The 16543-nt window shown below is 27.0% G+C and overlaps 1 protein-coding gene across 1 annotated transcript; it reads left to right on the top strand.

The window, feature by feature from the left end:
* Window positions 1–2849: 2849 nt before the first annotated feature.
* On the top strand, window positions 2850–5090 carry LOC101510201 (cytochrome P450 78A3). Its single transcript, XM_004510574.4, has 2 exons — window positions 2850–3975; window positions 4230–5090. The coding sequence occupies exons 1-2, from the start codon at window positions 2938–2940 to the stop codon at window positions 4842–4844; spliced, it is 1653 nt and encodes a 550-aa protein (XP_004510631.1). The 5' UTR covers window positions 2850–2937; the 3' UTR covers window positions 4845–5090.
* The last annotated feature ends 11453 nt before the right edge of the window (window positions 5091–16543 follow it).

The following is a 16543-nucleotide window of genomic DNA, read 5'->3' as shown; positions in this document are numbered from 1 at the left end:
AAGAAAAACAAGACTTGCGATAATCGATTGGCTAATCGATTGAGCCTGTTTTATTACATTAATGAATCGATTGAGAAATCGATTTATATGTTGTTTTTCAGAAACTATATAAACGGTTTTCAATCACTTTCTCTAATAACTTTTGATAACATTTTGAATAACCTTTGATATGGCTTTTAAAGATCCAGAACCAACGATTATTCATAATCAATAGAGAGCTGAAAAAGACATCCTGAGAGAAAAAGAGAATGATCTCACAAACACTCAAATGGACAAACAACTTCTTGTGTGAGATTCATTGCAAGTGATTGAAACCAATTCTGTATATCTTTTATATTTTCTGTAACAAACACTTTGTAAAGAAATAACTGATAAAAATCCAGTAGTGAAACTGGTAGTTATCTTCATTGTTGAGAGGGTTCATCAAGAAGAAGCTTTACTGTGATCTTGGAAGAGTTTGAAGAGAAACTCTGGGATACAGTGGTTGATCAAAATCCAGCAGTGAAACTGGTAGCTATCTTCATTGTTGAGAGGGCTCATCAAGAAGAAGCTTTGTTGTGATCTTGGAAGAGTTTGTAGATGAACTCTGGGATAAGTGGTTTCCAAATAGAATAGAGAGAGTTTTAAGATTGATAGGCCGGGAGCGCTGGAACATCTGTAAAACACTCTAAGATTCTATTGAAAAGGCCGAAATTGTTTAATTTTGGGACTGGACGTAGGTCGTCTGATAGACGGCTGAACCAGTATAAAAATCGTGGTGCACTTCTCTCTATCCCTTACTCTTTATTATCATTGTATGATTGTATGATTAATCTTGATTGCATGCTTGTATCTTGATTAATTTGTAGAACAATTACTGTATGTGCTGAACTAGTAATTGGTCAATACATGTAAGTGTGAACCTTCGCTTAGAATCAATTCCTTGGGACCGTGATTGATCATTAGTTTAATAAAAGTGTTATTTTGTTAAATTGATTATCAATCTTGTTGATTTTTTTTAAAAAGACTATCATACTCCTTTTAGACAATCGAGGTCATTTTTTACCAACAGATGATGGTGAATTGATGTCTTTGAATTTTTTTAGGGTTTTTGAAAGTTGAATTTGAACCAATTTAATTTGGAATACAATATAATACCATAAGACAATGAAACCATATTTTATTTTAAAATATTTTAATATGACTATATAATCTTCTATTTAGATACATGAAAAAAAAAATGAGTATGTTAAGTCTATAATTTATTTATTTTAATATAATTAAAAAGTCGACAGCTCTAAAATTTTAAAACTTTAGGGTTGAATATGGTCGCATCTCTCTACAATCCTTATGTTCTTCCTACTCCACATCATTTATGATATGTGAAAAACAAGAACTCTCCATGGCATCTATTTGATCAAAATTAATGTTCTAAATTAATAAATAAAAAAAGTGAACTGCAATTTCATGGATCTCAAGGTTAGCATTTGAATATGAAACAACACTTCTAAGAATCTCTTACTCCCAACTTATGCACATGAGCAACATTAAACCACATCTTTCTCAAGTTACTCATGAGTATGTTCCAACTCCACATCATTTATGTTAAGTGAATATGAGTTGAATCTCTATCATTAGGTGGACATTAATTTTCTTTTAATTAATTAAAATTCATTTACTTATTCGTTTCTTAGCAACCTACTCATTTTATCCTATAATGTAAATAAAAAATACGTCAGAATAAATGAATTTATTTAGTTCAAATTTTGAATCAAATAAATTCACTTTCTTTTCTTTGACTCATTTTTATCTATATTTTAAGATAAATGAAGTATTTAATTTTATTGTAAAATACTATTTATGTCATAAAAAGTTAAGAATAAATAAATCATCTTATCCTACCATGAACATTTAGTAGGAGTTTTTTTAAAATGTGTCATAATTTTTTTTTAAATGATAAATTAAAAAACAAGTACTAACAAGTTTTAAGATGAGATAATATTTATTTTGTAAATAATATTGATAAGAAATGTAATGAAAATTTAGAGAAAAAAAGAGAGAACAAAATACACACAAAATTTATTATTTTAAATTTATCTATAAAATAGTTGAAGTTGAAAACTAAAATTAAAATTTTTATATATTCTTTGTTTTGATCATATAATTTTTTTTTTAATCTTTGTAATTATGTGTTTGATCCATTAGATTATGACATGACAATTCAATGTCATGTGACACAAAAATCTCATGTGACATGTCAGGTCACGTCATTATTATGTCCACCTCAACACATTTTAAATGGCATGAAAAAATAATAAACTAAAATTATTTTTTATTTTAATTTATCATATATTTAATTAAATTAAAATGATGAAATAATATAGTTATCTAAAGAGGGAAGAAGTAACACTAAGTATAGTGAGATTAAAGAAAATGGTGGAAGTGGTAGACTAAAGCGGTACGGCGCGTGCAACAAAAACTTGACCCAATCTAGGAGATTACTTTTCCAAGATTTCGTCATGCACTCGTGGCGGCGCAACTCCTAAGTTCTCTCCATAAACAACAAATAAAACGTACTACCCATTAATTCCATTTATCTCCCCTCACTAAACACAAATCATTACACCGCAATTACTACCAATTAAAATAACTCTAAATTACCTTCCCCTCTAGCATCATCAAATCAATTTTTTTTTGTTTATTTATTATCCTTTATACGGTCTAGTATTTTAATTTTAGTTAATTAATTTCCCTGTCTACGTCTTCACATGTGTAACATACTAATAACCATAACATAACCGTTATGATTTTATTTCATTTTCACCTCTTCCCCTTCCCTTCTTTTTTTCTCCTATATATATGTTCCTCAACCAACCTCTACTTACTCATCACCTCACCACACTTCTTTTCTTTCATTAACCAAACTCTTTTTCTCTCTCTCTCTCTCTCTCTCCAACCATGACAACCCACATTGATAACCTCTGGATATTTGCTCTAGCTTCCAAATGCACACAAGAAAACATTGTTTACTCACTTCTCATCATGGTTTTACTTTGGTTAACCATTAATTTCTTTTTCTGGTCTCACCCTGGTGGTCCTGCTTGGGGCAAGTACTATTATTCCAACACCTATTCCTCCGCAAACAAAACCAACCTTAAAAATCCCTCACCACAACCTAGTACAACCATAACCACAACCTCAACTTCCTCAATATTCATTCCTGGTCCTAAAGGCTACCCTATAATAGGAAACATGAACCTCATGTCTTCTTCACTCGCACACCACCGTATTGCATCAACCGCTAAAGCATGCAAAGCTACAAGACTCATGGCTTTTAGTATAGGTGACACACGTGCCATAGTCACGTGCAATCCTGATGTTGCCAAAGAGATTCTCCATAGTTCTGTTTTCGCTGATCGTCCTATTAAAGAATCAGCTTATAGTCTTATGTTTAACCGTGCCATAGGTTTCGCACCTTATGGTGTTTATTGGCGTACTCTTAGAAAAATTTCATCTAACCACCTTTTTTCTCCCATGCAAATCAAATCATCTGGAGAACAGCGAAGTGAGATCGCTGTCCAGATGATTGATTTATTTCGAAACTGTTGTCTAAGTTCAGATGGCGGTTTCAGGGTGCGTGATGTTTTGAAAAAAGCATCGCTTAACAATATGATGTGGTCGATTTTTGGACAAAGGTTTAAAATTGATGAAAGAAATAAGAGAATGGAGGAACTTAGTGGATTAGTTGAACAAGGGTATGATTTATTGGGTACTCTTAATTGGGGTGATCATCTTCCGTTTTTGAAAGATTTTGATCTTCAAAAAATCCGGTTCACTTGTTCTGAATTAGTACCTAAAGTTAACCGGTTCGTTGGTTCAATTATTTCCGACCATCGAGCCGACAAAATACAAACCAACCGGGATTTCGTTCATGTCTTGCTTTCTCTTCAAGAACCCGATAAATTGTCTGAATCCGACATGATTGCTGTCCTTTGGGTAAGTCTATTAAAATTTACGTAGTATTTTGTTTTTATAAAAAGTTAATATTCTATTCCAAAAGTAATATTCTATTTTATATATATTTATATATATATTCTGTTTTATTTTTTAGTGGTTAAATTAGAAAATCTCCATTTTGTTTTTTGAATTTTTGTATATTCTTTTTTTAAGTTACACTATTACTATTTGATTTGAGATTTATTCGATTTTTTAAGAACAAAATTAAAATTAATTGATTAACTGTTTTGTAGGAAATGATATTTAGAGGGACCGACACGGTGGCAGTTTTGATAGAGTGGATACTAGCGAGGGTGGTGCTTCACTGTGATGTGCAGAAAAAGATACAAAATGAACTTGATAAGGTGTCGAGTGGAGAATCACGCGATTTTACTGAGGAGGATGTTGCGGCGACAATTTATTTACCTGCAGTGATTAAGGAGGTTCTAAGGTTGCATCCGCCTGGCCCACTTCTTTCGTGGGCCCGTTTAGCCATCACTGATACGACAATTGATGGGTATCACGTGCCAGCCGGGACCACAGCTATGGTTAATATGTGGGCAATAGCGAGGGACCCAGATTTGTGGAGGGACCCACTTGAATTTAACCCTGAGAGATTTGTGAACGAATATGCTGATTTCTCAGTTCTCGGATCGGATCTTAGATTGGCTCCATTTGGGTCGGGTAGGAGAAGCTGTCCAGGAAAGAATTTGGGTTTAGCTACAGTTACTTTTTGGGTTGGTAAGCTCTTGCATGAGTTTGAATGGTTGCCGTTGGATGACGGGAACGGTGTTGATCTTACGGAGGTTCTGAGGCTTTCTTGTGAAATGGCTAATCCTCTTACGGTTCAAGTGCGCCCCAGACGTTAGATTTTTAAGTTAAATGTACCAACTTTTTTTTATTTTTATTTTTGTTTAAGGAAAAAAAGGGTGAAAACCCAAAAAAAAAATAAATAGGAGTTTTTTTTTTTGTAAGCTAATAAATAGGAGTTTTAGCATGTGGAGGGGGCTTGGTGGCAGAAATACAAATGAATTGGAGCCACTAAATATGAAGTCAGTGAATGAATGAAAGAAACTAGTCAAGCTAGATAAAATGAATTTCCCCTTTCTCTTTTATTATATGGGTCATCCAAGGTTTCTTCTTTTTTTTTTTAGTTTTTGTTTATTTTTTCGTTTGAAGTCAAGTCTTCAAGTCTATGATGTGTTGTCTCATTGATTTAAAGAAGAATAAAACTAACAATACATAATTTAACTAATAAATTTGATATTCAATATCATTCCTTGTTTATATTAAGATAATTGTTTTAAAAGTAATATTTATTGTAGAGGAAGAGAAAATATTTTAAAACACTTTTCTAACAAATAACATTAATGTTATTTTGACATAATCTTTTGGTGTTAAAACACTACTAAATATATGTTTTGTTTATAATACTAACCATATACAAATTTGTTTAGACACAAATTTGGAAAACCAATACTATACTCTCTTTGTCCCTTCATATGACTAGTAATTAATTAAATAAAGATGTTTTAAAAAGAAATTAATTTATTATATTTACAGAAATTTAAAAAACCAAATAAAGATAATAACAATCTTAAAAGACACAAGGAGTATCAAACAATAATAAATTTAATAATACTAATGATTTCATTAATTAGAGACCAGATTAGTATGATTTTTTGTGAATTTTTTTTGTTGATATTTATATTTTTAAATTTTTTGTTTATTTATAATTCTTTCTCATAAAGAATAATATATTTAAGAAAATAATATAAATTATTAACTAATTTAATGCAACCATTGGCATCAATTTGAAGTTAATTTAATTTTTAACAATGTTAAGCATATTCAAAATTGGCATGTTATTTATTACAAATATATATACTACTTGATACTATGAGACTAGTATAGTACAAGCCATTTGCCAAAGACGTGTTTAGCACTTCATAAGTCAGCACACGTGATTTTCACAACACAAGTGTCAGAGTGACGAATTGTGTCATCTGAGACAGGTTTAATTGCTCAATTTCTTTTTTTGTTTGAATAAATCTTTTATGTCTCATGGCAACTATAAAATTTAATGTCTCTAACTACTGTCATGCATACTTGAATGAGTTTTATTGTCGTATGTATGTATAGTCTCACTAGGACTTGCTACAACTATCCTTCCCAGGAAGACACCAAATATAGGATACTATTTGACTATTTATATTTATGTACCTGTTTTTTCTGTACCGACTTATAAATCTTAATAATCCAATAACTAGACGACTACACTTTTGGTTCATACTTTATCCTAAAAAGTGTGTCATAATAACATTATTACTGTATCACAAGATACTAGTATTAAAGATAGAGAAATAAGAAGGAACTAGTACAACTCTACAACTTACTCGACTACAACCTGGTTCGTACTTGTATGAATCCTAAGTTCAAATAAAGATGAATCCAACCAGAATGTTTAATATAGATCAACTTATTTAGATTTAATTTTTAATTTTATATTGAATACAAATAAAAAATTGTTTCAAAATTTGAGCTGTTAGAACCCACTTTTTTCTTATATCTTGCTTGTTTTTTAGGTTAAAAATTAGAAAACTTACATATGTTTGGTCCCCTCATCATAATTAGTATTCTTAGAAGTTATTTTCTACCTCCCTCTTTTCCTTCACAAAGATCATTCTTGTATAACGACCCCTGAACATAATTTTTACTCACTAACGGTTATACTAAATAAAAGTAACTTTATTTTATGCTTTCATCCATCTTTTGGCAAAACACTAATCATAGACATGATTTAAACGGTAACTTTTAACTTAAAAATAAGTTTTGTAATAAGTGATAGATAAGAGCAACTACTACAAAGTAATAATGTCTCGTGTAGTATGCGATTGACATATATTTGAAAACATAAGTTTTTTTTTTAGGACAAAACAATAATAAGCTGAATTTTGAGAAATAAAACAAAACAAACATAAGTTTTTGCACAAAACAATATTAAGTTAAATTTTAAGCCATTAATATTTATTTTTCTGATTTGTAGTGAATTATATCAATTACATAATTATCTTGATTATGAGCACGAGTACCACTATTAACTTTTACTTATGAGATCAACATTTACAAATGTCAGAGTTTGAAATATTTTTAAAAATTAGTTCACTCTATATCATATGAGACACTTATGAGATATATAGTAAAAAGTAGGTTTGGACAAAACCAGCTCACCCAACCAAACTTGAGTATCCGAAGTCAATTTGATAGGTCTTATTGGTTCGAAAATATGGGTTTATACGAATGTGAGTCAGAAAAAATAAAACCACAATTAACTGAATCCGACTGCTTTATTTAAAATTTTAGGTATGACAATCAAATTCTTTACGGTGAGTTTTTCAATTAGTCATCAAACCTCCACTATAATAAATAATAACTTACCCGAAGTGACGGATCTTGAACGACAATATTAAGGTGGCCGAAATTTTAAATTTTTAATATATAAATAAAAAAATATAATACTATATTGCATATATGAATTTTAAATTATAAATTTACAAAAATATATTGGAGAGAAGTAATAGATCAAATTTTGGTTTACATTTTTAATAATTAAAATTTAGTTGGAATTTAGGTTGAAAATTTCATTTTATAATTATAATAGTTGTTTTTGTAATTTTTTTTTTTATAAATGATTCCTCTGGTTTTTTATAATAGACATATGCATTATAATTTGGTCTACAAAAATTTGTGTATTTGATTAATCTTAAAGATTTTGGAGACCATATTCTAATCTTAAAAATTTAGTATAATAAACAAATATAATTTTAATAATAAACAAATTAATAAAATAAATTTTAGTCCATATACACATGCAATCTACATTATGCAACGAGGAACGATGCATACAATCTACATGATACATGAAAAGATGCACATATAACATGTCATCTTCACATATTAAACCCCAATATACATCTCGAAAAAAAATAACCCAACAACCACAAATTACAACAACATACACACTAACATATTTATTAGTATATGTCATGTCATGGTTAGTCGAAATTCATTACTGATTAATGTATATTAAACCACAATTATCCTATAAACTTATATAATTTGGTTTTCATAACTTTGTCACAATTAATAATTATTGATTTTTCACTTTTTTTTAACATAAATATTTTTTATATAAAATTTAATTACTTTCATACATTCAATCAAATTCATCTAAAAAATTGTCCTCTAAATTATACATAAAATTATAATTTTACGTTTGAATGTGAAAACACTAAACATGTATGATGAAATTGGACAAGTAATTTTAGAACATAAATATAACGAACATCCAATAAAAAAAATTAAAAATCCATCACCCGAATCAATTAATCCACGTCATCTATACATCTGCACTAATCAAAATCCACTTAAACCAATACAAAAATCAATCAGAAGTGAGTCTACAAATTACAAATTTGATTTAAAATAATTTCATAAAATTGAACTTACATACATCTATATGTGACCAATTTTTACAGCTAGTAAAAAATTAATAAACAATATAACAATAGTAAAATATTATGTTTATGAATATTTAAATTTCATACATAGCATATCAAAGTAATTGATCATGTATACTTGTGTGTTGCAAATTGTGCTATGATCAATCATTCAATTGGGTTGTAAATTATAAATTATATATTTTGAATGAATATTGGCAATTTGTCATCAGAGACAAAAACCTTGGCCTGACCTGGCTTTACACAAAGTACATGGTTCACTAGGCTTTCTAGTTTCTTGGCAATTGTGACTCTTACACACAGTGACATCTCCATTACTGTGTGTGAGTGGGTGGGGCAACCACTGCCTTTTTGCTTGTCTTCTTTCCACCTTCGACGCTGTCTAACATAACCTCTTTCTTTTTCACAAATTGGACCACAAAATACATTTATTTATTTATTTATTTATTTTTTATTTTTATTATTATTATTATTATTAGTATTATTGTATAAATTATTTTAAATTTACTAATTACACGCACAGATAAACAGACAGAAATAATACTGACACATTAAAATCAATAATAATTTAAAATTTGAATGTCACTATATGTATATATGTCTTATAGTGTCTGACATATTGCTTGAATGTCACTTTATTTTTAAATACATTAGTATATATTTAGTACTTTCATAATATATATTTAACTACTTTAAATAAATTTAATTGTATACAATTAATAAAAATATGAAATTAAAAAATCATCACTCAATTGATATATTTATTTATTTTGTAATTGATATTGTACACAAAATTTAAAGAGAATTTTGTCAATAATAATATTTATTAAGGCAATACTCATAAATAAAATAAATAATATTTATTTTTATATAATTTAATTGTTTATATGTAAAAGATATTATTAGCCTATTTAATACAAATTCAGTTAATATGGATTAGTATGACTCTTTAAATATGTTCGGTTTTTATTTCTTTTTGTAATATTTTAGTTTACATTTTATAGAAATAAAAGTTTTTATTGAATTTTTTTTGCTTATGATTTAAGTTTAATAGTATAATTTATTTATTTAATTTTATATTTGACCACTCTTAAAATTGTGCTAGCTTCACCACGGTACGTGTTTGGCATTTTACACACTTTAATATCTTAATTAGTTTTCAAAAATAAAAATAAAAATAGATCCTTTAATGTTGATGGTCGGTGACTTTTTATGACTTTAGTGTATTTTAAAAAAAAGTTAATAATTAAAATAAATTAATAAAAATAATTTGAATAATTAATGATTAAAATAAACTAATAAAAATTATTTAAATAATTAATAATTAAGATAAATTAATAAAAATTATTTAAATAAGAGATAAAGTCTGATTAAAAGAAAAGTAAAAACAAAGCTATCAAAAAGTAGGAGATACTAATCCGATAAATATAAACATATACTCCATCAATTCTTATTTTAATTAAATAGAAATTAATGTATAAATATGTACTCCATCAATTCTTATTTATAAGTAAAAGTAAATAAATAAAAGTTAATATATTAATTTAAAATTTAAATAAAAGTTATCAACTTTTATTTAGTCACTTTTACGTATAAATAAAAACAGAAAAATTAAATATATAACACTTCGACTATTTTTGTAATTGACCGCGGTTGAGGTACAATCTTACTCCAATTTAGCACATACATAAGGGAATGTTTTATTTACTACAACGCTTTTTATTAGTCTTCTTTTTCCCATTTTAGTCAGTTTCAAATAGATTTTATGTAAAAAGGTTTTGCCCCTATTTCCATGAAAATTGTTACTATCATGATGGTATGATAGGTAAAAAGGGTGTAAACCAAAAACAATTTTCTGTACCTATAGCTAACTACAAAACATTTAAGTCAATTCAATTTTGTTTGTTGACCATGTTCTTCAATGATCTTATTCTTGTCCATTTCTTTACTTTTTCTTTTACTCTCTTTATCTTTGTTTGTTTGTGGAAATAGAGGTAACTTTTTTTTTTTTAAGTTTCTCTAACAAGAAAAGATTTAATTTTAAATTTTCTCGATCAATATTTTAAATTTAAGTTTAATTATATAAAGTTTATCATAGAAGATTTAAAATATAAATAATCAAGTACATAATATCAAATATATCGAAAATAGAAATCAACTACGATTAATAACCAACTATTTAATAATGACAAGCGATCTAAACTTGCAAACAATTCAAAAATCTTGAAATATCAATGTAAATTAAATTCAAACTAATATTTAGGTATATAAAAACCACTCAAAAATTCTATATTAACTTGATTGTTGGAGTCTATACAATAAACATTGTCATATACTTAGAAAGTATTGATGTGTTCGTTATCTTTAATAATCTGATTCTTTTTTTTACAAATCACCTTAAAATTTTATGTTGACACAAAAATAAAATCTTTATACTAAAAATTTAAATAAACTATATCTTTTATATAAATAAAAATAATTTAATTTTTAATTCTCACAAAGATATAAAATTTGATTTTAAATATGTTCTCAGCCAATATGCCAACCATAGTTAGGGGTTAATTGTACAAAGTTATTTATTGTAGACATAAAGTATGAATAACCAAATATTTGAGGTCAAATTTATCAAATATGATAACCAACTACATTATTCAATTAGTAACCAATTATCTGACTTGAGTGTTAAATTATTTGTAGATGGACATAGCCTTGCGCTTCAAGAATGTTGATGATTTCATTGTCATTAGATTCTTCAATCTATCCATCACACAAGACACATCAACTTAAAACTCTATTTTGACACATCAACAAACTCTTTGCATCATAATTTTGAAAAACATCAACCTAAATAAACCACTTCTTCTTCTTGAATGTGAAATGGAATTCAAAGTCCTTTCAACCATAACTAGAAACATTTTGGACTAAACAAATTGACACAATGGGGACAACACTATCGACAACTTAATTTGTAGACTAGTAGAGAGCCGATAAGAACTATATGGCTAGTTCATCAAATCTAGCACGTTTATATGATATTGACTGGGCCCACCTTTGGAAACCTGCCTTGAGTAAAAATCCAAATCCATTAAATATAAGGTTCCTACATTTTAGGAAACAAATGAATATATTGCAATGACAACTCCAATTTTATGTAAGACATAGAAAAAGATATTCATGTTTTTGTTCTATCCGGCTTGGGTTTTCTCTCCCTTGAAAGAAAATAATTTAATTAATATGTTTTATTTACTCATCATTGTATAAAATTCTTTTGATTCTTTTTCAATTGTCGTTTTAAAAATATTTACACATATTATTTTGGCTAAATTACTTCTGTGGTCTCTTAACTTAATTTCAGGTAATGTTTTAGTCCTTTATCTTTTTTTTTTTCCCGACTTGGTCCTTTATTTTAATTTTAAGTGACAATTTGATATTTTATGTTTTAAAATTTCAACAATGTTATCCTTTTTTATACAAAAATTCAAAAAAAAATTCAATCAAAACTCATAAAATTAATTATATTCTTCAATATAATACAAATTTCATCAAATTCGTAACACAAATCTTCAAATAAACTTATATTGTCATACTTTATTTGATATTGTTAGGAATAAAGGACTAAATCGGGGAAAAAAAAAGATAAAGGACTAAAACGTTACTTGAAATTAAGTTAGGGACCACATATGTAATTTAGCCTATTATTTTAATAAAGCTATTTGTCTATTTTTTCTAACACCCATAACTATTTTTATTATTTTATTTTACTATTATCTATGTGATAAATAGTTAAGTGAATCATTGAGAAAAAAATAATAGTTAATATTATACAGAACTTTAAAAATGATGGATAAATAAAAATAATCTTTTTTACAAATTAAAGTGATAAATAAAAAATAATTGAGGGGGTATGATTAGGACTACAATGATGTTTGTTTGACAAATAGATCATTGGTATATTTAGTTAAATCAAGCTTGATTAACGATAGTTAAATCACACATATACATCACTGTCATTAACTTTATACACTACGGTATTGATCGTATTGACTCATGATAAATACATATTATTGACACTGTCAAATATATAAGCAAACACTTGACAATAACATAAATATTTGTTTATATTTGATAAATTGTCACATCAACTTTTAATTAAACCCTGATTAAGTTTTCGCCACTACTTGAATGAACACCATTCATCATTAGTATTTAACAATTAATTATGTTTAATAATGCATTATTATACTATATATGTGAGAAGTCCTTTTCTGCAGCTGGATTGTATTTCTAGTTCAACACGGAAGAAATTTTTATTTTTGTTTTAATATTTTTAGTTTAATATTTATTTATGCAGCTTAAAATAAATTATTTATAAGTCACTTAAAAACCAACTGTTAACAAGTAACTACAAATATGAATAGAGAAGAAGAGTATAAAGGAACGAGGCTAGAGTGAGATTTAACAATACATTTAACGAATCGTTAAATAAGTTTTAGTTCTTATAAAATCTTATTATTTTAATTTTAATTAATCTTGATAAATTTTTTTATCACTTTAAAATTTTCTTTTTAATTTTAAATCAGTTATTGTTTATCCTTTTAATTTTTAATGATTTTTTGCGATAATAATTAACAATTTTTGTATAATTTTTTTAATAAATAATGAATTAAATATGATTTTTAAGTTTTTTGTGCTTAAAAATTCACATTTATTTTATTGCTTGTTAAAATTTTGCAGGAATTTTTTTTATAATGTCCAATATATTACTGCAAAAATTTATTTAAAAATTTAAAAGAGTCATAGTAGTTTATATAAAATTAGAGACAAAAAATGAAAATGAAAATGAAAATTTTTAAGGGACTAAAAGCTAGTGAAACTTTTTATAAAGACTAAAAACAAAATAGTAAAATTTTATAGATATTAAAAATAAAACTTAGAAGTTTTACAAGGACTAATTATTTATTTAACAAAAAGTAATAATATATATGTTTTTTTTATAAGCAAATGTTAGATAAGTTAATAATTATTAATTTTTCTCCTTCGCCAAAGCAAGAACCTTAATCTTTCTTGATCGCTTAGTTGAAACCAGTTGAACTTTCTATCTTTGAAAGAGATATATATCCAATACTCCTTATTAATTAAGACCACCATTATGGAACGACTACATACATGGCAAAAAAACCCAACTTGTTTATGCAATGTGGTTGAGATTGATGAAAGTATCTAGGGCGTTTCCAAACATTTATGTTGTTTATCTATTATCAAATCGAACAAGATTGTATTACTGCAAAAATAATGTAGTACTAATTAAAGAATACAATTGAAAAAATAATAATATTACATTGAAAATTAAAATGATATATAATTAATTTTGATTTTTTTTTATATATTAATCACTCAATCTGAGGCGAAGAGAATATTTATTCAATAAATACAAAATTAAATTATCTTAACTAAGAGAGGGAGAGATAAATAAGTAAAAACATGAAAGCGTATTATTATCTAACAACCACCTTATTTATTTCCTTTTGATAAGTTCATGAAAATAGTATTGTGTTCTATTTATCAATATAAGTGAAATAAATTTGAGCCTAAATATATGCATGAGATAATGTATCAAACTAATGATGCAAATAAGACATTGATGACCAATTGTTTTTATAATTAATGATAAGTAGTGTTGGCTAAACTTGGTTCACTTCAAGGTGTTTAAAATTTGAATTTAATTGAAACCAAACCAAAAAATTGAATTAATGGTGAAATCAAACAAAGATTAAACATTGAGACCTTGCGTGTACCGTGCTTGTAACTTGTTTTTCCTATTTGGATCATGTCATTAATACGGTTGAAGGAACAAATGGAGCCCATGATAGTGATCTTAGAGACAATTAGCCTATTTTTCATAGTGAATTTGATAAAGACTTCTCAACTGTTCAAAATACATTAATTTTAAATTAGCCTTTAATTAAGGGCTTGCTCTGTATTTCACTAGACAGAGACACTGACCTTAATCAAATTCCAATAGTAAGGAACAAAAGGGTAATTAAATTCCCTTGTTTGGATAAGGGAACTTACACTGAGATGCTTTACAATATTCCATTTTAATAATAATAATAATAATAAACAACTATGCGTGTGATAGTTTTGTTGTTTTAATTTAATGATGACAATAAAAAACTTAAATATTTTTTTATAAAAACCAATTTAATGATGACATAACTTTACATTATGTATTATAATATTTGTTTATGAGACCATGCGGATCAGCTGAATTGTTCTTAATTTTGTAGGGGTTTTGAGCTAAAGACCACTTATCATTGGACATTGATATATTACAACAGTTATATTATACTTTGGATTAGATACTATCAAAGTTTAAAAAAATAATTGCAATAAAATTTGTAGCAGTATTGCAATATTTGATATTACAGAGAATTGCGGTCAACTGCAACCGCGTTATAGTTTCAGCAACATAAAACATTATTGTCTGGACACAAATTGCATTTTACATTTTTTTTATTTGATTGAGGCTCATCTAATTAAGACTTCACTTTTTGAGTCCATCGACACTTGAAAATCCTACTATGAGCATATGCCTCTCATAGTTGGCAAACAATTATCATTTGATCAAAACCAAACGACGATTTGTTGATCACCGAGAAAGTTATACACTATTACTAAAATGAGCGTTTTAATCTTCACAAATACCACACTCTTAAAACACTTTAATCGCCGTACCGACATTCTAACTGCCATATGAAATCCACTTCGGATCAATTTAAAACACTAAATACAAGTATTAAGTACTTTTTGATGTTATTGTAGTACATACAACTAATACTGATGTGTTTGCCTAATAAAACTTGGTATTGTAGTGTCTCAACAACAATAATACAGGGTTTATTCATGCACTAAGCAGTTGTATATATTTAATAAGGTTAAGCTGTATGTGACTGAAATTTTTTTAGAAACAATGAATGAGAAAAAACACAATGATATGGATAATTCTGTATGTCCTAATTCTAGATTAATATTAAGAGTTTAATTGTGATTTAACTGACGGTGTAAAAAGTTTTATCCTACCAATATATTATAACTATTTATGGGTTGACTTCAAAGAAAATTATGGTAAATGTCAAAATATCTTTAGTAATTTAACAATCGTAATTGACTGATAGTATAAACTTTTTTTACACTGATAGTATATATGAACCAAATCATAATATTGATTATGATTTATGATCAAGATAGAGTCATCTAATAATGTTGTTCCCTTGCTGATTTTGACATTAACATCTCATGACAACCTTTCTACTTTCATTTGTGTCTGTTTGGTTAAATTGACAATTCAAAGTATCTAATCTGATTAGGCCTCCAACATATTAATGAAGAAAATTCAATGAGTTAAGTTTTTGGTAATGCTATGTTTTTTTGTGTAATAATTTGGGTTTGATCTATCCAATTGAAGGCCTATTTTAGTCATTTGATTTTCCACACGCAAGATAAAATTAGGAAAACCGAACATACTATCTTTTTCCATCTTTGGGATTATATAGGGCTAATTAATTTTTGGTAATTTTTTATTTTTATTTATTTATTTAAAGAATTTTTGTTACTTTTTACTCACAGAAAATAGGCATGCCATTGACACGGGGATAAAAAAAAAATAGCTTACTTTTACTGACTCTTAGTAAGTGTGTCACATCTTAGGAAACACGCAAGAATTATAACAAGTAAATCTAGTTATGGGATAAATAACCAGAATGTTTGTTGAAAATTTGAAATACTTCTAGAAAGTTTAGTGAAAGATATGCATATATTCTCCAAAAATTATTTCATGAAGCAAGAACAGCTGGTTAATTATAGGTCTCGGGGTACTGATTAAAGAAAAGAAAATTTTAAAGTTTAAATATGTTTTTGATTTATATAAATATATTATTTTTTTTTAAATTTGAATTTCTGTAAATTTTTTTATTTGAAGTTAGTCTCTTTAAAATCAGAGACGATTGACTTTAGTTCCTAACGTCAAATCAATATTATAAAAAAAGAGC

The sequence above is a fragment of the Cicer arietinum genome, chromosome 7 (genome assembly GCF_000331145.2).
Source record: "Cicer arietinum cultivar CDC Frontier isolate Library 1 chromosome 7, Cicar.CDCFrontier_v2.0, whole genome shotgun sequence".
In the NCBI taxonomy this organism is placed as follows: domain Eukaryota; kingdom Viridiplantae; phylum Streptophyta; class Magnoliopsida; order Fabales; family Fabaceae; genus Cicer; species Cicer arietinum.
Note: the sequence above shows the minus strand (reverse complement) of the source record. Positions and strands in the feature narration are given on the sequence as shown.